The following is a 26,282-nucleotide window of genomic DNA, read 5'->3' as shown; positions in this document are numbered from 1 at the left end:
TCATGATAACCTGAGCACTTTTTTAAATGGAGTAGGCTCTGGATTCCTCAAGCCAATGCAAAAGGTGCCAATGTAATGGCTTTTGGGCATTCCTTCTCCCTTAAGGGTATCACCTTATTTCTCTAGAGGTTACTGGACGTGATGTGTATAGAACACTCAGTGCGTGCACCGCGTCCACCTGCACCAGAACACAGGACATGTTCCAGCCCTGGCCCAAGTGGAGATTCTCTCCGATTTATCCATGATCCCAAAGTGGTCCTCCATTGGAGGATGAGTCTCATCTCAGATATACTAGCTGAGAATCCAGCCCTGTTCATCACTCCCATACCCCTTGTGACCCACCACCCAGCTTAATTTAAAATTCCCTCCCATTAAGGGGCTTGGGGTTTTCCAAAGCCCCAAATTGCTTTTGTTTCAGGGCACTTGCCCTTGACTCCTCTCATCTGGACCTCCCTCTCCCTACTTAACCCACCTCACCTCACTGCACCCCAGCACACCCCACCCCACAATACCCTACCCCCTCACCATATCCCACCCTGCTCCCCAGCATACTCTATCCCACCCTCCGCACTCCACCCCACCCACACCATACCCCAGTCTACCCCATCATACTCCATACCCGCATACCCCACCCTACCCAGCGCACTCTACCCCACCACTCCCTCCCACCCCAGTACACCTCACCTCACAATACCCCACCCCCTCACCATATCCCACCCTGCTCCCCAGCATACTCTATCCCACCCCTCTGCACTCCACCCCACCCACACCATACCCCAGTCTACCCCATCATACTCCATACCTGCATACCCCACCCCACCCAGCACACTCTACTCCCTCCCACCCCAGCACACCCCACCCCACAATACCCTACCCCCTCACCATATCCCACCCTGCTCCCCAGCATACTCTATCCCACCCTCTGCACTCCACCCCACCCACACCATACCCCAGTCTACCCCATCATACTCCATACCCGCATACCCCACTCCACCCAGCACACTCTATCCCACCTTACCCCACTCACCTCACCCCATCCTACCCCAGCACACTCCTTTTCACTTGTTTTTATATGATAGCTACTACTCGACTCTCAAATCCTACTGACAGTGGCGTATTCTTTTACTTATCACCCTGATACTACCACAATATTTCCCAGAGTAAATAATCAATTAATATTTGAAGAATAAAAAATCCAGAGAACAAAATATTGATTTTATTATGATTTGCTGCATTTCTGAATATATGAAATAAATATACGAAGCAAATATATGAGGCAAATAACTTTTATTTTGCAGAACAGAATAGAAGGAAATAAAGGAAACTGAGAATGTATCATCTTTTACTTTTCTCCATTTTTAAATTCTATTTTACTGCTGCTTTCTTTCACATTTCTAAGGAAATGCCTATTCTATTGCCATGTTTTCTTGTTGCAGATCACTAAATAACATGGAAAATTTCTCTATTTGTTTTATTAACAACACTCTTAAGCCTATTAAATAACAGTAAATATGAAACCAACAGCATTCATGAACTTAGAATCTGAAACTAATTAAACTTTTTTCAAAGAAACATGTGTAAACTTTCAAAATCAGCAAAAGACAATGCTATGGGTCACTTAAGTAGACCAGAAACCCAGATATGATAGGTTAGTGTCCCCTTAGATTCCACTAGTGGTTGGAGAAACTGTTGGAACTGACTCTGGGATGTGCACTGGGAACAGAGCTGCAAATCTGGATCTCATTCTCTCTTCCTCATCTATCACGGCATCTTCATACCAGGCTGGGAAGGCAGTGGGCACTGTGTTGTGCATCTTGGCCAAAAACTCAAGGACTTTCATTTTGCTGGTTTCAGCGTGTGCTCTTGGGCCCCACAGGAACTCATAGCATGGAGGATCACTGTTGAGCACCTGGCGATATTCCAGGTACCTTTCCTGCACCAAATCTTGAGTGATGAGCTTCTTGGGCTCACCATGGATGAAGTGGTTCTCTCCGGCATATATCCCCATCACATTAAGCACTTCCCAGATGTCTTCCTCAGGAGCAGAGTTGCCTTTTATGAAGATCACACACAGGATGGTCATCAGGAGGCCACTCCTGGGCATGATCTCACCATTCATTCTTGGATCACCGGTATGATCCAACTGGCGGACAAGGGCATAGTAGTGCTTGGCCGAATCAATTTCCTGCACATCAATACCAAAAGCTAGCACCATAAGCTCAGCGGCTTTCCTGAGAATCTCATCGAAGTGCATCTTGTACTTTTTAGTGACATACTTCAGCAAATCTTTCTTTGTTATCAGCTCTCTCTTGTTGTATTTACGCAACATAAATTGCACCAACAAAACTGCCTTCTGATCTAGACGGGTTGTGAATGAACTATCAGTAGTGGACAGCGCCTGGGAAGTGCTTGCTCTTTCCCCATCTTGGCTCTGGGCACCTCCATTGGATCTTTGTCGCGAACGACAGGCAGTAGTGGCGGCTGGGCCTCTCTGCCGCCGCTTGGATTTGCCGCAGGACCCAGAAGCAGCAAAGGAGCTCTGGGGATCGCTATCGCCTAGGGGAGGGGAGGAAGAGACGGTGTCTTCCTCCTCGGCAGCAGTGGCCTGAGCACCCTGGAGCCTCTGAATCTCGCTCCGGGCCTGGCGGCGTTTCTCCCGGGAACGGAGCTTACTTTTCTGACCCCGAGGCATGATGACTCTGCTCAAGGAGTCAGGGCAGCAGAGCAGGCACCTGCAAGGAGGGACAAGGAAGTGGTGTGTGTGCCTTCGCCAGAGAGCTAACACCTTAGTGTTACCCATCAGCCTGTCCCCTGAGAACCTGCAGCAATTTCCGGGAGAACAAGGCCTTCACCTCCCTGAAACTCCCAGAAGGAAAGAGGAAACTCCTCAGCTTCAGGACCCCGCCCAGAGCCTCCCCGCTTAGACCACAGGGGTAGGGGTCTGTGTGGTCCCTTTCTGTTGTAGGGTTCAGGGTCCCATTAGTACTTACTCAGGATCCTCTCCTTTATCCTTAGGATTTTTCTCTCTGTTGATCTTTGTCCGCTAATCCAAAATGCCCGCTTGTAGAATGTAGGGGCGGCAGCTTTAACAGTCAGCTGGCGCGCGGTGGCGCGAGACCAGCGTGGGAGAATTCTACAGCCTCCTGTGGGCGCGTGCGCAGGCTGAGCGCGCGCCGTTCTAACTACGGGTCCTCACATTGACTCAGTATCACCTCCCTCTTCCAAAGATCTAAGGCAGCCCTCCTCATACCAAGACTGTCATCTCCCTGAGACTCTTGGAGTAAGTCAAAGAGTGCGTCATGCTCACAGCTGTGCCCTGGGCTTCGCAGGGGTGCGAGTGAGAACGGGGCGCCCAGCTGGTCGTTGGTTGGGGAGGAGTTTTCCTGTCAATCCTCAAGGTTGGGTATGGGGTATGAGGAGTAAGGAGTCCTCCTTTGGTCTGCTTCTTGAATGGTTTCCTGGGAAAGAACTGTCCGAAAGATTCTAGCTGTTTCCCTACCGCAAATCTTGCAGAGAATGGGTTGAAGTTTCAGACTAGATAGAGATTGGGAAGCTGCCGCAGGAAGCAGGGCCCCAGGGTAGGTAGTGGCTTGTGAGAGAAAAATACATTGAATTATTGAGTCTGTCTGCCAGGCAAACAGACTTTTGGGAACCTGCTGATCCGAAAGCTGTGCTTTATAAGGGAAGAGGCTAAGATGCATGGTTTTGTAAGGCCTGCTTTTTGCTGTTAATCTAGCATTGGCTACTCCAGGACAATGACTTCATGTTTTAACCCTCTTTCATAGTTAGAAAGATATTTATATCACTAACAAGTATGTATGTGTATTTGTTACATTTTATGAAAGAATACTTACCCTTGTTATGTGTGATTCATTCAATTTCTTTTCTAAAAGATTATTTATTTATTTTAAAGACAGAATTACAGAAAGAGAGAGAGAGAGACAGAGAGAGAGAGAGAATTGATTCCATCCATTAGTTCAGTCACCAAATAACCACAATGGCCAGGCTGGGCCAGGCAGAAGGCAAGAGCCAGGAGCTCCAACTGGTGTCCCACATAGGTGGCAGGGGCCCAAGCACTTGGGTCATCTTCCACTGTTTTCCCAGGTGCATTAGCAGGGATCTAGATCAGAAGTGGAGCAGCCGGGACTCAAACCAGCATTCATACAGGATACTGGCATTGCAGGTGGTGGCTTAACTTGCTGTACCACCATGCTGGCCCCTTAATAGTTCTCTTTCATTCTCCTTTATGTAGTTTTCTCCAGGTTGATTTTAGGAAACACCAGCCTGCATCTGGTTGCCATCTTGCATGCTACATATAAGGCAATGCATTAGTCCACTCTGGCTGCCATAACAAGACACCACAGACAATGTGGCTTAGACAGAAATTCATTTTCTCACAGTTCCGGAGGTAGGATCAGGATCAATGTAAAAGCAGGGTTGGTTCCAGTAGAAACTCTTATCCTGACTTGCAGACAGCCACTTTCTTGCTGTGCCCTCACATGTCCTCTTCTCTGTGGAGTGAGAGCTCTGATTTCATTGCCTCTTCATATAAAGAAACCAGTCCGTTTGGATTACAGCTCCACTATTAGGACCTCATTTAACCCCAATTACTTCCCATAAGTATTTCACCAATAAAATCACATAGGGGGATAAGGCTTCAATATATGAATTCTAAGGGGGGCCAACTTAGTCCACAGTAGGCAGTGAATCTGTAAATAATTTAAGGAAAAGTGACATCTTTACAATATCCTTTGGGATACCCTTTTCCCAAGTTTTTTTATAGTCGCCTCCGAAAGACTGTGTACATATTTGTTGGGTTTCTTTTAGGTAAATTTTTGATATTTGCTGTTGTTGTGTTTGGGGTATTTTCCATTACTTGTCCTAATTAGTTATTGATTTTGTACAGCTGCACCCTGAGTTTGCTATAGTGATACATACAACAGCCTGCTGAAGTCTTACTCATCTGACTAGTCTATGCCTCGGTTCCCTTAGATTTTTAAACTAGAAGATCCTGTTGTCACCATTTATTATCTCTGTCTTTTCAAATATTCCTACCTCATATACTTTATTATGTATTTTCTTGCTATGGTTATGTATACCAGCCCATTACTAAACAGTAGGGATGGTCCCACACATCTGTGATCTGTGTCCTGGTCCTTCTTTATTAGGAATACATTACATTTTACAATTATATAATTTCACTGTACATTTAGGAAATGGAAATTTGCTTTTAGTGCTATTTTGCTAAAAGCTATTTTTCTCCATGAATGTGTGTTAAATGTTTTTCCAAAGGCATTTTCTGCACTCCTGGAAATGATCATATGCCTTCTGTCTTTTCATCTATCAACTTAGAGCAATTCTAATTAACAGTTTTTTCCAAATGTTATTATATATCATCTTTGCATTTCTCTGACAGACTACTTATTCACTGCTGCAGTGTGACCATGATATGATTTTATTTAGGATAGATGCCTCTATGTGAGAGAGCTTGACGCAAGTGATCTTTTCCAGGGAGTATCCTTATTTGGTCTTGTATTGAGATCAATGCACCTGTTAAAATGAGTTTAGTAATTTTCCCTAATTTGTATGTTTTGGTAGAATTTACCTAAGAAGGCAATTAGTTTTTCTCTGGCAATTTAAGGAAACTGGCCTTTGAAATTTGCTTCTCCTACAACATTCTGAGGCCATTCTGGAGCCTAAACTAGAGTCACCAAAACTAGACACCAAAGCACAAACTGCAGTAGAAAAAAAAATACATACACAGGACTTTGTAAAAGTTGATAAAGCAAACACTTTTACACAGAAAGGATGTTATGAAGAATGTAAAAAGATAATTCACAAAGCAGAAAGTAATGTTTTAAGTCCTTTGTCTTATAAGGGTATATAAAGAACCCTTTATACTCAATCAAGAAAAGACAACCCAATTAATAAATGGACAACATATTTGAATTGACAGTTCTTCAAGGAAGATTAGAAATAGTCAGCAAGCATATGCAAAGATATTCAACATCATTGATCATTAAGGACATGAAAATCAAAGCCACAATGAGCACTACTTCACACACACTAGAATGTGTTTGATTTTTTTTAAGGTAAATATTAAGTGTTGGAGAAGATGTGGAGAAATAGGAACCCTTGTATATTGCTGGTGGAAATTACAAAATTGTAGACATTATGGAAAACATTTTAGTGGCACCTCAAAGTATTAAAGATAGAATTACCTTATGACCCTGCTCCTACTAAACTCTGACTCCCCAGGGAGCACTCTTGTGATAAATGTGCATTTCATCTTTCAGTCAGCCCCAGACATTCACCTCAAGCTTCAGAAGCTCGAAGCTGGGTCTCAAATCCTTCAAAAGGAGCTCCTTGACCTGGCCTTTAAGATCTTTAACCATAGAGAGGAAGAACAGGGACAGAGAAAACACCAACTAAAAATAAATGGGTCCAAGCACGGTCCCAGGCCTTCCAACTTTTGGCCTTCAATCCTTTCCCACAACCAAGAGATATGCCCACAGGGTCCCTTCAAAGGTGACAAACTTTCCTCCTGGCAATTTCTTCAAGTGTGGGCAGCCTGGCATTGGAATAGCCCCTGTCCACAGCTGTGGCCTTCCTTTGGACTAAGAAAGACAAGAGAGTCTGTGGCCACGTTGGCCATAACAAGTGGGACTGTCCCACGATTCTTTGAAGATATTTTATTGGTAGTTTAAGGCTTACTAATAAAGGAATCACTTGACTCAGATGGTTTCTTTGGTGAACTGTTGAACATTAAAGGAAGAAAAATTACCAGTAATCCACAGCCTTTTCCAGAACATAGAAAAGAGGAGAATTCTCAATTCTTTCTTGAGGCTATCATCACCCTAATACCAAAGTCAAATAAATACATTACCAGGAAAAGTTACTACAGACCAATAACTCATGAATTAAAATATCCTTAACAAAATAATAGCAAATAGAATTCAGCAATATGTAAAGAGAATAATACATCATGTCAAAGAAGGGTTAATTCCAAGAATGCAAGACTGATTCAGTATTCAAAAATAAATAAGTGAACTTTTAAAAAAAAGCTTTATTTTAATTATTTGAAAGAGATAGAAGGAGAAACAGAGAGAAACAAATCTTATGCCTGCTGGTTCAGTCTCCAAATGGCTACTATGGCTAGGGCTTGGCCAGGCTGAAACCAGGAGTCTTGAACTCCATCCTGGTCTCCCACATGGGAAGGAGGGGTGCAAGCACTTAGGCCATCTTCTGTTGCCTTCCCAGGCACATTAGTAGGGAGCTGGATGTGAAGTGGAGCTGCTGGGACTTGAACCAGGGATCTGATATGGGATGCCAGTGTCACAGGCTTAACCTGCTCTGCCACAACACCAGCCCCATTGATGAAATTATTTACATTAACAGATTGAATGTAAGATAATTTACTACATCTATATATGTAGAACAATAATTTGAAATTCTAAATAACAATTTGTGATGAAACATTTTAGAGATTAAGAGTAGAAAGGAACTTCCTTAACCTGATAAAGAATGTATAAGGAAACCCACAGTAAAAATTCCATCTAATAATGAAGAAATGAATAGTTTTTTCCTAAGTCTGAAAATGAGACAAGGTTATCCTCTCATGATACCTATTTGGTATAATGAGTGTCTTATGTAGTACAACACAGCTATAAACAAATAAACAAATGGTGTAATATAGGTAAAAGATAAATAATAATTGTCCTTTTTTGCCAGAGAAAGAGACTGTATAGAAATCCCCCCAAAATCCACAAAAAAAAAAAAAAATCCTTCCTTAAAAACTAATAAGCAGTGGCCGGCACCATGGCTCATTTGGTTAATCCTCCACCTGTGGGCGCCAGCATCCCATATGGGCGCTGGTTCCAGTCCCAGTTGCTCCTCTTCCAGTCTAGCTCTCTGCTGTGGCTCGGGAGAGCAGAGGAGGATGGCCCAAGTGCTTGGGCCCTGCACCCGCATGGGAGACCAGGAAGAGGCACCTGGCTCCTGGCTTCGGATTGGCACAGCGCTGGCCATGGGGGCCATTTGGGGAGTGAACCAATGGAAGGAAGACCTTTCTCTCTGTCTCTCTGTCTCACTGTCTATAACTCTACCTGTCCAAAAAAAAAAAAAAAAACTAATAAGCAATTGTAAACACTTTCGTATGTACTAGAAATAAACAATTGGAATTAGAAAATAAAATGCAAACATTTATAATAGCACACATAACAATGCTTAGGCATAAGGCTGTGATAGGTACAAGATCCATATACAGAAAATTACCACTTACTCACAAGGAAGGTTTAAGTAAATGGAGCAATATTTCCTCTTCATGGATGTGAAGACTCACTATTTCTAAAATACCAGATCTTTCTATCTTGATTTATAGATTCTACTCAATCACAATCAAAATCCCAGCAAATTTTTTGAAGATATCAACAAACTGACTCTAACTCTGATATGAGTAGCAAAGGTCCTAGACTGGCAGCATACAACTAAAAAGACAAAGTGTAAGAGCTCACATTGCTCAAGTGCAAGCTTTAAGATAAAGCTAGAGTAATCAAAACAGTATAGTGTTGGTGAACTAGACTAATAAAGCAGAGAATACCAAAATGTAGGCCCATATAAATATAGCCAATTTTTTATAAACGTGCAAAGGCAAATAAATAGAAAATGATAGGTATGGTTTTGTTAGCAGATGGTGCTAGAAAATTGGTTGTCCACATGGAAAAGACATAAGTACCTCACATCTACCCAAAAATTAACTCAAAATGAATTATAGACCTAAATGTAAAATACAAAACTGAAACCTCTAGAAGAAAACATAGGGTGAAATACATGTGACTTCAGGTTCAGTGATGAGTTTTATTGGGGGGGGGCAGGGCATATTTATTTGTTTATCTGAAAGGAAGAGTGACAGAGAGAGGGAGAGTGACAGAGAGAGAACAAGATCTTCCATCTTCTGATTCATTCCCCAAAGGGCCACAATGGCCGGGACTGTTAATGTTTTATTAACATTAAAAAATATGGTTCTGGGAAAGACTCTGTTAAGAAAAGGACAAGACACAAATTGTAGTAAATATTTTCAAATAGCAAATCTAATAATGACTGGTATCTAGAATGTATGAAGAACCATTAGAACTCAACAATAATGAAATAAGCAACTACTAGTGGGTTGAATAGTGACTTTTGAAAATGTATGTCTGTTTTGTAACCTCTGCAACTTGTGAACATGACCTTATTTGGAGAGTCTGCAGATTTAATTAAATTAAAATCTCAAACTGAGATCATCTTGGATTTAGGCTGGGTCCTAAAGCCAATCACAAGTGTCATAAGACTAAGGCAGAAGAATATTTGAAACAGACACACAGGGGAAGCCATGTGAAGATATGGCAGATTGGAGTGATGGGTTTATAAGCCAGGATTGCCAACAATTGCTGGATAGCCACCAGAAGGTAGGAGCAAGACATGGGATGGATTTACCCCTAGACTTTCTGAAAGAAATCAACCCTTCTGACACTGATTTCAGACGTCTAGTCTCCAAAACTGTGAGTGAATTTATTTTTTTTTTAAGATTTATTTACTTGAAAGTCAGAATCACACAGAGAGAGAAGGAGAGATACACACACAGAGAGAGAGAGAGAGGTCTTCAATCCGCTGGTTCACTCCCCAATTGGCTACAATGGCCAAAGCTACGCTGATCCAAAGCCAAGAGCCAGGAGCTTCCTCTGGGTCTCCCACATGGATGCAGGAGCCCAAGGACTTGGGCCATCCTCTACTGCTTTCCCAGGCCATGGCAGAGAGCTGGATTGGAAGTGGAGCAGCTGGGACTTGAACCAACACCCATAAGGGATGCTGGCACTAAAGCTGTCAGGCCACAGCACTGACCCCTGAATTTATTTTCTTGTAAGCACCCCCTAGGAAACTAATCTATCACTGTTTTAAAAATGGACAAAATATGTGAACACATATCTCACAAAAGAAAATATACAGATGACAAAAAAGCATATGAAAGCATGCAGAGCATAAAGAAATACAAATTAAGGCAACAAGTACTTGCTGGTATACACCTATTAGAAGCAAAGTTACTGATTGCTGGTGAGGGTGCAACTAGATCACTCCCACATTGAAGGTGGGGATGCAAAATGATACAACCACTATGGAAACAATTTGGCAGTTTCTTATAAAGCTAAACATTGTTTTATCACATTATCCAGCAGTTGTACTCCTAGATATTTATCCAACATGTCTGAAATCTTTATGTCAACACAAATCTCACATTAATGCTTATATCAGCGTTATTCATCATGACTCAAAACCAAAATGTCCTTAATATGTGAGTGAATAAATAAACTATGGTATATACAATATTATTCAGCAATAAAAATAATTAACTATCAATCCCTACAATTTTACAAATATTTTTAAAGATTTATGTATTTATTTACTTGAAAGGCAGAGTAACAGAGAGAAAGGGGAAAGAGAGGGAGAGAGAGAGGGTACTTCCATCCACTGGTTCATCCCCAAATGGCCACAACCCACCAAAGCTAGGAGCCAGGAACTCCATCTGGGTCTCCCAGATGGGTGGCTGGGGCCGAGCTCCTTGGGCCATCTTCCACTGCTTTCCTATGTGCATTAGTAGAAAGCTGTATTGGAAGCAGAGCAGCTAGGGTTTGAATTGGCATTTGAAGGGGCAGCTTAACCAGTTGCAAAACAATGCTAGCACCAATAATATGAATCTTAAGTGCATTTTGATAAATGAAAAAAGCCAGTCTGAAAATTGTTACTTGCTGTCTGATTCAATATATGTGACATTCTGGAAAAGACACAACTACAGAGACAAAAAGAGATCAGTAGTTTGCAGAGGTTTGAAAGGGGGTGGTTGAGTACATGAAGCACAGGAATTTTTCAGGATGATTAGACTATTTTGCATAGTATTGTTATGGTAGATATGAGACACTACACATTTTTTTCAAAGCATATGGAACATTACATCATAAATAATGATCCTTAATATACACAAATTAGAAAAAAATCAAGTTCATACAGCTGGGTATCCCAGGATGGAATACAAAAAAAGATCTAGCTGTGTTACAATTATATGAAGTAATGCCACTAAAGAGGATGGAGAAAAAAGATGATGACCTAAGCATTTGGAACTCTGGAAATGATTGAAGAATGTTAAGACTAAAGAAAAAAAGAAACAGTACATAGGCACTATACTGTAGTTGGTAAAGTTATTGCTCACAAGGGTATGGGTTAACAATTTGAAATCAATGTAATGGAATAGAAAAAAAAATCAGTATACAGATATTGGATAGTGGAAGCCAACTTTATCATAAAGGTAAGCAAAGGGGGGATAGAATAAATAATGTGGTATTATATTAGACCTGGAGAAACCAGTAAGCCTCATGTTTAGCTTAATATAGACAATAGATGAACAAACATAGAATGAATTATAGATATATGTACACATGTGTTTAGATTTCATTTTCTAAGCTTTATCTCTTGAGTGGACTGAGACGCAACAAGGCTATAGGATCAAGGGAACAAATTGAACAACAAAATAATCTAGTAGTGGATTATAATCCAAAGCATAAAATTAATATCCATTAGTCCATACTGATATAAATAAGTGAAAAAACAAAACATGAAGAATAAAAAAATCTTTTCTAAAGAAGAATTCTAAATAATTTCTCCTTCAAGGAGAGGAATACTCCACCTTCAAGGAGATGGAGCAAAACTACCCAGCCTTTATAGACTGAGATAGTGCCATCTCTTGAAAGAGTGTTTTATGGAAAGAGTAGGAAAAGAATAACTTTACATTGCAGAAAATCTGTCAAACACTACCTCTGCCAGGTGGTCAAGGTGAACATTGTCAGTGATAAGTCATGTTGATAGTGTTCACTCTTAAATTAATATGATAAAAATGGCACTCTACTCATGAGGTCTTTTTCCCTAGAGGCCATAATGACAGTCTAATAATGAGAAAAATATGAAACACATCACAAGTGAAGGACAGTACACAAAATACCTGACCATTATCCCCTAAAACTATCAAGGTCATTAAAAGTAAGCAACGTTTGAAAAACAGTCACAACCTGGAGAAACCTAGGGAAAATGATGACTAGAGCAATGCGTTGTCATAAATGGGATCCTAGGAAGGAAAAAATGCTGGGAACACTGAAGGAAATCTGAATGATATATGGATATTAGTTAATAAAAATGTGTTAATATTGGGCCATTACTTATGAAAAATAAATCATTAATGTAAGAGATTAACAATAAGGGGAAATGAACGCTGAGTCTGCACTATCTTTGCAACTTTTTTGTGAATGTAAAACTTTTAATTATCAATTTATAAATAAAGGGCTTTAAATAAAATACTTAATTAAATTAAAAAAAAAAAAGAGCTGAGAGGAGTAGGGTTGTGTTGGCTCCCTTAGTTCTGTAGGGGCAAGTTCCTTTGGAGCTCACTCAGGATCCTTATCTGGCCTGTGGCAAGCCCTGGACGACTACACCCACAGATCTGGGGCCAACACCCTTGTCCAATACTCCTGGCTCCCAGATTCCCTGCTGGACAAATTCAGAAGCCACTAAATCAAGTGATTACTGTCCATGGCCCATCTGAGCTGAAATCAAGGATAGGAGTCTGGTGTGCCCCTCTCACTCCTCCTGGCCTCTTCCCCCACCCCCACCCTCCACCACACCACCCTGCAATCTTGAGGGCTGTCCCCTCAAACTCAAGGCAAAGTTCTTACTTTGCCACTTGCAGGGCTTGAACTTCTCTAGCTGCTAACTCGTCACCAGCTCACTCGTACCAAACCCTTCATTTACTACCTTAAAATGTCAAGAGGTGGATTGTGTGCTGCAAAGCTACTTCCTGCCACTCCTGTTTAAAGCTTCCCAGAACTGACAGCAGGGGTGGGGCTCTATGCCGACCCCCCTTCTACTGCGGAGGAGGAAGTAGCCTCAGTCCTCACTTAGGTTTCTAAACTTGACTCCTGGATGGTCACTTCACCTCCTTGAGACTGGGGGTAGCTGTGAGGGGTGGGGGATAAAGAGGTTTGGCCTACATATTCCCATCACCCTCAGTCAATTTGACGATGAACTGCACCATCTGCAATAATTCTCCCCATTCTGCAAAATATTTATATTGGGCCAAAGCCCTACTATGGAAGAATCTGGTGGCAACACAGACCACCAAAACCACAGCACATTTTACCTATGGCTGCAGAGCACTGAGGAACCGAAGGAGATAGTCTCAGGCAGGGCTAACAACTAGATACTTTTTTTCAGGACATATCTACAATCAGCCCTTCATTTACAGAGTCACTAAGGTACTGAGCCTTAAGGAATTCCTTCTCCATCTTCTCACGGCTTGTAACTACAATCTATCTCCCATCACTCACTAGTACTCCCTGGCCCATTTGAACAGTCATCATTCACCATCTTCCCCATACACATAGCATCAACCACAGTGGTGGAAGGACCCTCACACAGGAGAAGAAATACCTTCCTCAAGTAGGCATCAACATGGTTCATGGCTTCAATACACTGGTAAGGAAGTAAAGCCCACTAGAGTAATGAAGAGATGTAGCCGTCACAAATTCCATAAAAACATCACTTGGTAAAACAGGAGAGCTAGCTACTCTCTGCCTGACAGTGAGTAAAGAAGATTCTAAGGCAGAGTATCAGGAATGCCTGTAGACTTTTTATATGGTACATCTGCCCACTTGGACTACCCTACCAGTAGTGATAATTCAGACATTCCTCAAGCTTCTTCATCTAAGTTGTCCAGGACCCTCCAAGATTCCACACCTTTTTTTCTACTACTTCTATCAGAGAAAAAGCTCAGAATATATTTTAAAGCAATATGCACATCATTTTTCAATTCTGGATACTCTTGAAGAGGGTTGAATTTTGGAAGAATGTAGTAAGGAAGTAAAATTGTGATTTATTCATATTGTCAAAATATATAAACTATTAGTTTTTAATTAAAATATTTAAGACACAAGTGGCCGGCATTGTGGTGTAGCAGGTTAAATCCCACTTGTGACATCAGCATCCCATATATCAACTCAAGTTCCAGTTTCAGTGGATTTACTTCTGATCCAGCTCCCAGCTAATCCAGTTCCATGCAGCAAAATGGATGGAACTGGAAGGCATCATGTTTAGTGAAACAAGCTAGACACAGAAGGACAAATACCACTTATTCTCCCTCATATGTGGAAGCTAAAAAATCTCAATTTGAACAAAGAAAAATAATTGATACAGGTTGGGAGCGTTAGGGGGATAGAGGGAGTTTGAATAATGGGTTACAAATTAGAGTTAGATCAAAGCAGTAGTGAGCAGAATAAGGTGACTATAGTTCACAATAATGTATCGTATGCTTTATAAGCAAATAGAAGAAAGGAGCTCCAACTCACCAATCATAAAGTATTGTCACAGCAGGAAATCTTGATAACCCTGATTTGATCAGCACACATTGTATAAGGGTATTGTATAAGGGTACAGAACCATGCATATTTATAGTTATTTAGGTAAACATTTAAAATTTTTTTTAAAATAAAGGTTCCAGCGGTAAGGATTAAACATGTAATTGCTCACTCAAGACAACTAGATTCCCGTGCAAGGACTGGAGAGAGATACTGACAAATCATGGTTGCTACAGCTAAATGCAGCCAGAAAATATTATTTTAATCTTACGACTGTAAAGGACTGATATCTACCAACAACTTGAAAGATTTTGAAAAGAGATTCTTCCCAGAGCCTTACAATAAGGATGCAGGCTCTGATAACTTGGTATGGATCTTGTAAAATGCAAGCACAGAGATTAACAGAGCCAATCTGCATTTCTCACCCACATATGTGTTATAATACATGTATACCATTGTAACATGATGTTGATGGTAATTTGTCACTACAGCCATAGAAATCTATTGTAACCTCCTAGAAGGATTACAAGGCTTGTTGGAATGCAGCCACTGTACATGACTGCTACACAGTAACTTTGCTTTTAATTTTTTGATACTTTGTTTTTTCACATTAGTGTGGTATTGAAACAAAAAGAATGTAGTTCATAGATACAATTCTAAGAATATAATGATATTTTGTTCCTCACTCTCCTCCCACCTTTCCTCCCTCCCCCTTCCTTCCTTCCTTCATTCCTTCCTTTTCCTTCTTTCTTTCCTTTCTTGCTTCTAGTTTCTGAGATTACATATTTTTAATTTACATTAAAATCAGAGGCTTAATGCTCCACTAAATATTCTTCTTGATCCTTCTTCATCTACCACTTCTAAGGGAATTTTTGGGTCTTGACCACTCATCAGGGTATGGATTCAGTGGCCAGTCTCAAATAAATCACCAAATTTGCCTTCATTTCTAACCTTATTTGTTTTCTAAAATCACTAACTTCAAATGTATATCCCCAAGAACCGGTAGATAGTGTGTTAAATTTGACTCTTCTCACAAGTGAATTTGGAAAAAAAATGTAAGTTATTTACTGCAGAACATTTTTGAAGATATGTTATTTATGGTCAGTGTGGAGGAGCCTTACACACTTTGATGCAAATCAAAACTCCTATAAATTGCGTCAAGGTCTACCTTAGTCCCTCCCTTCTTCCTGCCCTTCCTTCCAAACTACTTATACTTGCAATTACTTCACCTCCATTTAAATACCTAGTTTTAGCTTTAGAGTTTGTCAAGTTACATACGTGGTAACCTCATTTAAATGGGTGAACTGTGCCTCTCAGCCTACTGCAAAAGTTTCCAGCACACTGGTTTCTTAGCCCTCCACTGTATATGATTATCTCCATTATTTCTCAGACACTTCCTTGTGTTGGTGTATATAAATTATCCTTTTGTACACTGTGTTCACCTGCACTGAGACAAGAATACAGGACTTTCTCCATTTCTTCCTTGGGTAGAGAATTCTTTCTGGTATGAGGCACATCATATGATGTTTTGGCCCTTATCTGCCGTTCCTACAGGTTCATCTAACCCACCATTCAGATTGATTTACAATTAGCTCACATTGAAGGCCTTACCATTTTCCAAAGTCCCAAATTACCTTGCCATAGAGCAGTTACACTCTTGCAACTAAAGTCTCCAAGTCTTCAGACCTTCTCTTGACTTATCAGTTTGTTTAGGAGATATCTCATTTGTATAGTCTGCATGTTTGTGTGCCCCCTCCATTCATATAGTAAAGCCTAAATCCTCTGTGTGAGGGCATTTGGGGTGGAGCCTTTGGTAATAAGGTCATAAAAACGGAGTCCTCATGAATGGGATTAGTGTCCCTAGAAAGGGATAAAGAAATCAGAGCTTTTTTCTCTCCACCTTGTAAGGATATGGTAAGTAGAAAGAGCCTTTCACCAAGAATTTCAGCTGACAACCTGATCTCAAGCCATCCAACCTCTAGAATTGTGGAAAATAAATGCTTCTTGTTTAATTCTCCTAGTCAATGATAATTCATTATAGAAACCTGAACTATGTCCCTTACCATCTTTCTTTCATTATGAATTCTCCAAAACTTAAATTTTCTGTGGGAGGTCTGATTCTTGTTTATCTTAGCACTCCAGGTACTAACACAAGCTCTCCAAAGAATATATGGTCAATATTTGTTTTAAAAAAATAAGCTCCTGAAAAAGGGGTCTGCTTTATTATTATTTCTCTTACATTTTTAAATAAAGTAAATATAACCAGGTTTGAATGTTATAAAACATTCATGGACCAAAAGTGATAAGTGAAAACAACAATTTATAATCTTTTGTTTTTTCTCCATTTCTTGATCTCAACCATCACAATGGTGAATTCTTTTACATTTCCAACAATATGCTCAATTTACTGTTATACTATCTTGTTCTAAATCACTAAATATTATGGACCATTTCCTAGTTTGTTTTACAAAATAGTAAAACTCTTAAATTTCATTCACAGCAATGAATATTTGAGCAATATCATCCATAAACTTAGATTCTAAAGTTACTTAAACCTTCTGATAAAGGGAACAATATTTTTAAAAACTTATCTAAGAACAAAGAACAGAACAACAAAGCAAATATGTCATATATATTATGTTGTCTCCAGCCCCCCACCCTGACACAGAATGTGGATTTTTTTTATGAACCACAAAACAAGGAATGAATCAAACTTTACTAGTGTGGGAGGGCCTGATGAGTAAGGCCCTGGAACGTGCATCAGCTATGGCTCTAATGCGAGCTCTGGCGGCAGCTCTGGTTTGGGCCCTCTCTTCCTCATCTCTCAAAGCTTCCGCATACCAGGATGTCAAGGCAGTAGGGACAATATCATGGACCTTGGCTAAAAACTCAAGGACTTTCATCTTACTTGTTTCAGCATGAGCTCTTGGGCCCCATAAGAATTCATGGCGTGGAGGAATAGTATTGGGAACCTCCCGGTATATCAGGTATTTTGCTTTCACCAAATCCTTGGTGATGAGCTTCCTGGGATCCCCAAAAATGAAATGCCTCCTCCCATCATATATCCCCATTATATTTAAAATTTGCCATATTTGCTCCTCAGTGGCACAGTTGCCCCTCGCAAAGATCACACCCAAGATTGTCATTAGCAAGCCAGTCTTGGGGATTCCTTCATCATCGCCCAGCTTTGCATCGTAGCTTATATCCAACTTGTTGACGAGGATATAGATATGCCTGTTGGGATCCAGCTTCCTTATGTCAAGGCCAAAGATCAGCTCCATGTATTCAGAAGCTTTCATCAAGATCTCATAGAAGTGGCTCTTGGGCAAACGGATTATATTTCTCATCACATCTGCCTCCCAAATACGCTCTTTCATTTGATACTTGAGCAGCAAGTATTGCACCAAAGTAACTACCTTCTCATCTAGAGGGGCACTACATAAGTGCCCAAAGGCAACCTGGGCCTGTGAGGATGTTGGCCTTTCTCTCACTTGGTTATTGTATCTTGCATGTGAAACAGCTGCAGCAGTAGTGGTGGTGGCTCCAGAAGCAGTTGATCTCTGGGGAGCACTCCTGACACGATTAGATGAAGAAGAGTGGGCCCGTTCTGTCACTCCTGCCGTGGCCTGAGCACCCACCAGGTTCTGGGGCTCTTTCTGAGCCTGACGGCGTTTTGCCCGGGCTCGGAGCTTGCTCTTACGACCCCGAGGCATTTAGGCAAGTTAACTCTGTAACCTAGAAGATAGAAGGTGAAATGGTTAGGTCATTTCAGCTGGGAGATACCTCATTGCTCCCATTCGAAGGTGCTCACTTCCCTGATAGCATAGTTAGAAGTCAGGGTTTTTCACATCAATTGCACATTCACCCATCTCTCAGGACTAAAAGCATGGGCATAGGTGTGTGAGATCTCTTCTGTTCTGAGACTTCACTCAAAGTCTACGACTTCTCTATCACAGTCTATTGGGGCTGTATCCAACTTTTTTTTTTTTTTTTTGTAATTTGACTTACTGAATTCTTCATTTCTAAGATTTCTGATTGTTTCTTTTTCAAGATTGCTTTTATTTCATTCTAATATCTGTCTATTCTCTTATATCTTTTTGAACATCCATATGCCCGATATTCTGAATTATTTATCAGGCATCATGCAAGTCTAGCATACACCCTGAGACTGTGACGTTTCTAGTGCCTGTGAGACTCAGTTTTGACTCAGCTTAATATCAACCTGGGTGGCCACAGTACTGTCCCCATGCTCCTCTCCCAACCTTGGGCAGTCAGAAAATCAGGGATCCAGTCAGGAGAAAGTAGTATAGGAAAGTGAGTTTAGAGCCGTGCCCTGAGGCTCAGGTCTGAGTCCACTGTGGTGAGATCCAGCTCAAGATAAAACCCAAACGTCTCTATCCCCAAGCCAGTACTCAGAGATGCAGCCTCTAGATCATCCTGGCTTCAGGCAGAGACTTGCGCTCTGGTGCCTGGTGTGTTAGACTAGTGTTTCAGCCTGCATCACCCTCAGTATCTCAGGGCCCAGGTGTGCATCCACAAAACAGCATAGGCCCTGTAGTTACAAGACTCAGGTGCAGCCCAGCTTAATGTAAGCCTAGGCAGCCAAGGAACTAACTGCCTTCATCACCGCTCCCTCAGCCATGGGCAAGCATAACAAAAGGAAAAGCTCCATTCACTAGAGAATAGGGTACCAAGGTGAGCACAAGACTGTGTACCGGATCTGGTTATACAATACTTGGCAGATATGAATGGACTCTGTCCCCAGGTCACTGATGATAGATGGAATCCCTGAACCTGCCCCCATCCCAACTTGGGACATGTGACTCCAGTCATCCGATGTCTATCCTAGCCTGACAATGAGTGCAGCAGCCTTGGGCTATAAGCACACCTCAATGACAGGTAGCCCATAGCGAATTATTCCTTGGACCTATCCTGTGCTGCACCAGTCTTGGGAGACTGTGGGCCCTGGATGTGACCTGGCATTACCACATAGGTGGCAGGGTTGTTCACGCCTTTCCTCCTCCAATCACAGGCATAATAACATAGACATAGACGGTGTACTTATCTGCTTGAGGGAAAAAAAGGTAAGTGGTTGAGAAGACATTGCATAGAAATCTGAGGCTGGCACTGTGGGGACATACGCATCTCTTCCTGCAATACCAAGCCCCTGTCAACACAGGCACTCAAGCAACCCCTCCAGGATTGTAGCTGGTGTCCCCACAATACCAGCCAGAATGAACTGAGGGCTGGTGTCCCCACTCTCTCAGACCCTGCCTCGTGGTCTGCTGTCAAGACATAGGAACTCATGCTGGGTCTGAAAGGGGCACCCCATGCCACTGCTTCTGCTATTAATTACTGTGGAAGAAGATCCAGGGAAACTATATTATAGCACCAACCGGGAAAAAAGGCTAAAACAGCCTCTCAAACAAACACTGAAGAGACATCTTCAGGAAAAAGTCTAAAGTCTTTGACCATGAAAGCCACTCACTAAAAGTCATAAAAAATCTAATTAGATAGTTGTGAAGATGCCAATGTAGGGACATAGGAAGTAGGAAAATAGCAGGCAATATGACACCCACAAAGGAACATAATAATGCTTTAGTAACAAACTCTAAAGAAAAGGACATTGATGAAATAATTCAAAATAAATAATTCAAAATATCAGGCAAATGGATGTTCAAAAAGATACAAGACAATACAGACATATTTGAATGAAATCAGCAATAACATGCAAGATATGAATGAGAAATTCAGAAGAAAGAGATCTTGAAAAAGAAACAATCAGAAATCTTGAAAATGAAGAACTCAGTAAGTCGAATTAAAAAAATATATAGTTGGAAACAGCCACAATGGACTAGGTCAAGCAGAAAAAAAAAAGAATATCTAAATTTGAAGACAGGCCTTTTCAAATATCCTAGTCACAGGCTGATGTTGTGGAGCATCAGGTTAAGCTGCCACTTAGAATGCCGGCATCCCATATCAGAGTGCCAGTTCAAGTCCTGGCTGTTCTGTTTCCATCCAGCTGTCTGCCAACACCCCTGGAAGGAAGGCAGCAAATGATAGCCCAAATGCTTGGGTCCCTGCCACACACATGGGAGACCTGGGTGGAGTTTCAGGCTCCCAGCTTCAGCCAGGCCCACTCATTGTGTTTGCAGGCATTTGGGAAGCGAACAGTGGATACAAGATCCCTCTTTCTGTCCGTTTCTCTCTGTCTCTCTCTCACACGTGCTCTCTCTCTGTCACTCTGGCTTTCAAATAAATACATCTTTAAGGTTTTCATTTTATTTTTATTTATTTTAAATGCAGAGTAACTAAGAGAGAGAGACAGAGAATGAGATCTTTCATCCACTAGTTCACTCCTCAAATGGTTGCAACAGCCAGGCCTTGGCCAGGCTGAAGCCAGGAGGTTGGAACTCCAACACGGGTGACAGAGGCCAAAGTACTTGGGCCATTTTTGAATGTGTTCCCAGGTGCATTAGCAAGGAGATGAATTGGAAGCAAAGCAACTGGGACTTGAAGTAGCATTCCAATATCCAATTCTGACATCGTAGGTGGCAGCTTAACCCACTGCACCACCATGTTTATAGGAATAAATACCTACATTAATAAAATAGATATCAAACAAACAACACAATGATACATCTTAAGGACCCAGAAAAGCAAGAACAAATCAAATCTAGAATAGAAGGAAAGAATTAATTTAAGACTAGATCAAGTTTTACTGTATCAATTCCTTTTAGTGTATTAAATGGAGGATATTATTAAATCTCAAAAGTTATAGATATGTCTAAGAGCCCGCAAAAGATGTAACATCCTTAGGTTCTTCTTTAAAGATAATTAAGTTTCTAAAAGGAAAGAAGGGGGAGGAAGGAAGGGAAAAGAAGAAGGGGGAAAATGAAATCACCTTCAAGAAGCAATAACAGAACAGCCCTTTTATAGACTGTTGAGGAACAGTTGTCTTTTTTTTTTATTCCATTCTTTCTTTTTTTCTTTTTCTTTTTCTTTCTTGGACTAAACAGAAGAGGGAGGAGGAAGTGGGGTGGGATGGTGGATACGGTGGGAAGAACTACTATGTTCCTAATGCTGTATTTATGAGATACACACAAATAAAAAATTTTTAAAAATGACTAGATCAGAGATAAATGAAATAGAAACTAAAAAATACAAAAGATATATGGAATGATGAGTTGATTTTTTAAAGAGAAATAAAGTCAATAAACTTTTAGATAATTTAAGAAAAAAGAAGATTCACATAAATAAAATCAGAAATGATAAAATAATTTCACAGATATACAAAAGAAAGGGTCCAACATTGGATGCAGTGAACTAAGCCATTGCTTGCAATGCCAGCATCCCATATTGGAATGCCAGTTTGAGTCTCATCAACTGTACTTCTCATCCATTTCCATGATAATGTGCCTGGGAAAGCAGTGCAAGATGGCCTGAGTCCTTGGGCCTTTGCTACCCACATGGGAGATCCAGATGATGCTCCAGGCTCCTGACATCAGCCTGGCCCAGCACCAGGTATTGCAGCCATTTGGAGAGTGAACCAGCAGATGAAAGATCTCCCTGTCCCCCCCCCCCCAACCGTGTGTGTGTGTGTCCTTCTCTCTCTCTCTCTGCAATTCTGCCTTTCAAATAAATAGGGCTTTTTTAAGAAAAAAAATAATTAGGGACCAATGAAATGCCAACTAAATGGAAAGCCTAGGGGATAAATGGATACAGATAACTTACAAAAATGGAACCAAGAAGACATAGAAAATCTTAACAGATCATTACTTAGTAATGAGATTTAATCAATAATCAAAAGTCTCTCAAAGAGATAAGCTAAGGACCACATGACTTCACTGCTGAATTCCATCAAACTCTTAAGGAATAGCTAACACTAATTATTCTCAAACTACTTCAAATAATTGAAAGGAATGAACCCTTCCAAACTATTTCTATGGGATTGGCACCACCTTTATTCCAAAACTAGAAACAGATACAAGCAAAAAAGAGAACTATAGACAAATATCCCTAATGGTCATAGATTTAAAAATTCTCAACAGAATATTAGCAATTAAATCCAAAACCCATCAAAAAGCTCATTCTTCATGACTGTTGAGGATTTATTCAAGGGAAGCAGGGATAATTCAATACACACAAATCAAAAAAATGTAATATGTCCTATCAATGAATGCAGACTATAAACCATTTAATCCTCTCAATAGATACAGAAAAACATTTACTAAAATTCGACATACATCCATTAAAATAAACTTGAACAAATTAGATACAGAAGGAACATACCCCAACGTAATAAAGGCTGCATATGACAAGCCCATAGCCAACATCACATTGAATGGGGAAAATCTGAAAGCATTTCCTCTACGTTCTGGAACCCCACAATAAAGTCCATTCTCATTACTGGACGTTTTAGTCAAAGACATTAAGCAAAAGAAAGAAATATAAGTAATATAAATAAGAAAGGGAGAAGTTGAATTATCCGTATTTGAAGAAAACATAATTCTATATGAAGAGAAACCTGAAGACTCCAAGAGAGTATCAGAACTGATAACTGAATCCACCAAAGTCACAGTATAAAAAATCAACACGCAAAAATCAGTAGCATTTTCATACACCAACGATGAACTCACTAAGAAATTGTAAGAGCTCTTTAAAAACTCTTAGAATAAATTTAACCAAGGGTGCAAAAGACTTCTACAATGAAAACATACAAAACATTGATAAAAGAAATCAATGAAGACACACAAAATGGGGTGACCTTCCATGCTCATGTTTTGAAAGAATTAATATTGTTAAAACGTTCATGTTACCCAAAGCAGTTTAGATTCAATGCAATCTCCATAATACCAATGAGGCTCTTCACAGAACTACACAAGACAATCTTAAAATTTAAACAGAAGCACAAAAGATCCTACATGGCCAAAGCAGTCTTGAACAAAAAGAAACAAAGCTTAGAGGCATCATGTACCAGGGTTCAAACCATTGTGTAGAGTTATTGTAACCAAAAACAATATGGCAGTGGCACAAAAGATACTTATACCAATGGAACAGAATAGAGACCCCAGATATCAATCTATATGTTTCCAGCTACATGATTTTTGAAAAAGGCGCTGAATACATATACTGGCAAAAGGACAATCTCTTCAATAAATAGTGCTGGGAAAACTGGATAACTGCATACAGAATATTCAAGCTTGACTCCAACCTCTCTATACAAAAATCAAAGACCTAAGTGTAAGACCTAAAACTATGAAAATACTAAGAAAACAGTGGAAACACTTCAAAACATTGGCATAAGCAACAAATTTTCAGGTAAAATGCCCCAAAACAAGCAATGGAAGTAAAAATAGACAAACAGGATTATATCAAACTAAGAAGCTTCTACACAGCAAAAGAAAATGATCAAGAAAATGAGAAGGGGTTAGTGCTGTTGGGTAGAGGGTTAAGCCACTGTCTTCAGTGCCAGCATCCCATGTGCCAACAATTTGAGTCCTGGCTGCTCCACCTCCAATCTGGCTCCTTGCTAATGCACCTCGAAGGCAGCAGAGGATAGCCCAAGTCCTTGGGCCCCTGCACCCATGTGAGAGACCCAGAGGAAGCTCCTGGCTCCTGGTTCCTGGTTCCATCTGGCCCAGCCCTGGCCATTGTGGCCATTTAGGCAGTGAACCAGTGGATAGAAGATCTCTCTCTCTCTCTCTCTCACTCTCCTCTCTTTTTCTCTCTCCTTCTCTGTATCTCCACCTCTCAAGTAAATAAATAAATCTTTAAAAAAGAAAATGAAGAGAAAACTGAAAGACTGGAATCAAATATTTGCAAACTACTCATCCGAAATAGGATTAGTACCCAGAATATATAAGGAACTTAAAAAAAAACTGAACAAAATGCCCAAATCCAGTTAATAAATGTGCAAATTATTTGAACAGGCTCTTCTCAGAAGAAGAAATACAAATGGCTGACAAACACATGAAAAAAATGCTCAAAATCACTAACAGGGAAATGCTACAATGAAATATTATCTCACCCCAGTTAGAATGGTTAGTATCAAAAAAGACAAAAAGTAACAAATGCTAGCAAGGCTGTAGAGAAAAGGAAACCCTTATACACTGTTTGTGGGAATGTACATTTGTGCAACAATTATGAACAACTAACAGTTAAACACAGATCTACTATAAGATTCAGCTATACCATTTCTGGGTATATATAACCCAAGGAATTGAAATCAGCATGTGAAAGAAATACTTGCACTCTCATGTTCACCTAGATATGGAATCAACCTAAGTGTTCATCTACAGATTAACAAATATAGAAAATGTGGTATATATACACAGTGGAGTATTATTTTGCCATAAAAATAATGAAATCTGACATTTATGCAAATAGATGGAAGTGGATATCAATACATTAAATGAAATAAGCCAGACACAGAAAGACAAATACCACATGTTCTGTTTCAGCACTGGAAGTTAAAAAAATCCATCTGAACTTAGAATAGTGATGATTAGAGTTTGGTAAGGGTGGAAGCAGGGAGGGTAGAGGGAGGTTGGATACCAATCACTAAAGCACAGAATTAACAAGTTCTGTTCCACAGTGCAGTGGGGTGACTATAGTCCAACAATATATACTGCACAAAGAACTGGAAGACAGAAGAAAGAAGATTCTAAACACAAAGTATAGATAAGAAATCGGAAAGACTAGTCACTTGATTTAATCGGTTTATACTGTTTAAAATATTGCATTGCATCCAATGAAAATTTACCAATATCACGTTAATCAAAAATTTTGTTAAATAAAATTTTCAAAAGTATATGCTTTTTTAAAAAAAGATTTTATTTATTTGAAAGACAGAGTTACAGAGAGAGGTAGAGACAGAGAGAGAGGTCTTCCATCTGCTGGTTCACTCCGCAGATGGCCGCATCCGGGACTAGAACCGGCACCCATATAGGATGCCGACGCTTCAGGCCGGGGCTTTAACCCACTGTGCAACAGCGCGGGCCCAAAAGTATATGCTTTACTTCTGATAGAGTCTGGAATCATCCGCGCCTGCCACCCCTGTCCCCTGTAGCGATCTGAAGCCAACACCTGGATCCGATACTGATACCAACCCCGCACTTCGCCACCCCCATTATGCCCAGGGCACCTATCACACCACCCACCCTCCCTCTCCGCCCCCGCCATTTTTTTTTGGAAAGAATTTAGAAAATTTTTAGAGATCACGACGCCAGAACAGACAGCAGGGAAAACATTTCCGGAACCCCTCCATTCTGGGCTGGGAAGTCTCTTCACTCCTAACTCTGGGTTTTTACCCAATTCCAGGCAGCGTTCAGAGCTGCCCCTTCGACTGAACGGATGCTGCCCCCCTTACCAAATCTCTCCCTTCCTTCAAACAACACGGCAATGTGTGTCATTTCGGTTCATCCCGACGCAGCCCCTCAGACTAACGGCTCTCTAACGCTTCCTCTATTCTCGGCGGGTGATTACCAGATTTCATTCAGGGACTTCTTTCATAAAACTTGGGAACCGCTCTCTGCTAGTCTGAAGCCAACACCTTTGTCAAATAACCTCATCCCCTCAGTCAGAAAAATGTAGAAGGTTCTCGAAGGTCGGCACGTCAGACGATTCTAGTAAAGTTAACAACAGAGGCCGAACTGTTGGGAAACCCTCCATTTCGGGCTAGAGAATCCCCTCACACCTAATTTTGTCCTTACCTAATTCCAGGCAAGTTCTGGAACTCCTCTCTCAGCCAGCTCGGTATCGCGCCTCTCCTATCAACGCCTTCACTTCGAAGAGACGTCCAGGTGGACATCCGGGTTCACCACTTCCGCCAGACCGTCCCGGATGTTCCCT

The 26,282-nt window shown here is 40.8% G+C and overlaps 2 protein-coding genes across 3 annotated transcripts; both read right to left on the bottom strand.

The window, feature by feature from the left end:
• Window positions 1-1,279: 1,279 nt before the first annotated feature.
• Window positions 1,280-26,281, bottom strand: LOC103351782 (melanoma-associated antigen B10). Of its 2 annotated transcripts, none has more exons than XM_089324694.1 (2): window positions 26,144-26,281; window positions 1,280-2,732 (listed from the first exon to the last, which is right to left on the bottom strand). In XM_089324694.1, the coding sequence occupies exons 1-2, from the start codon at window positions 26,239-26,241 to the stop codon at window positions 1,661-1,663; spliced, it is 1,170 nt and encodes a 389-aa protein (XP_089180820.1). In that variant the 5' UTR covers window positions 26,242-26,281; the 3' UTR covers window positions 1,280-1,660. The 2 variants fall into 2 exon arrangements, with proteins under 2 accessions (XP_089180820.1, XP_008270702.4); XM_008272480.4 differs by lacking the exon at window positions 26,144-26,281 and adding an exon at window positions 2,991-3,810.
• On the bottom strand, window positions 17,047-26,282 carry LOC100352291 (melanoma-associated antigen B10). The gene is made up of 2 exons (XM_008272478.4): window positions 26,144-26,282; window positions 17,047-18,164 (listed from the first exon to the last, which is right to left on the bottom strand). Exon 2 carries the CDS (start codon window positions 18,140-18,142, stop codon window positions 17,138-17,140), a length of 1,005 nt encoding a protein of 334 aa, XP_008270700.1. The 5' UTR covers window positions 18,143-18,164; window positions 26,144-26,282; the 3' UTR covers window positions 17,047-17,137.

This window comes from Oryctolagus cuniculus, chromosome X, assembly GCF_051225735.1.
Source record: "Oryctolagus cuniculus isolate XC-2025 breed Fujian yellow rabbit chromosome X, ASM5122573v1, whole genome shotgun sequence".
Lineage (NCBI taxonomy): Eukaryota > Metazoa > Chordata > Mammalia > Lagomorpha > Leporidae > Oryctolagus > Oryctolagus cuniculus.
This window is presented reverse-complemented; position numbering and strand designations above follow the sequence as displayed.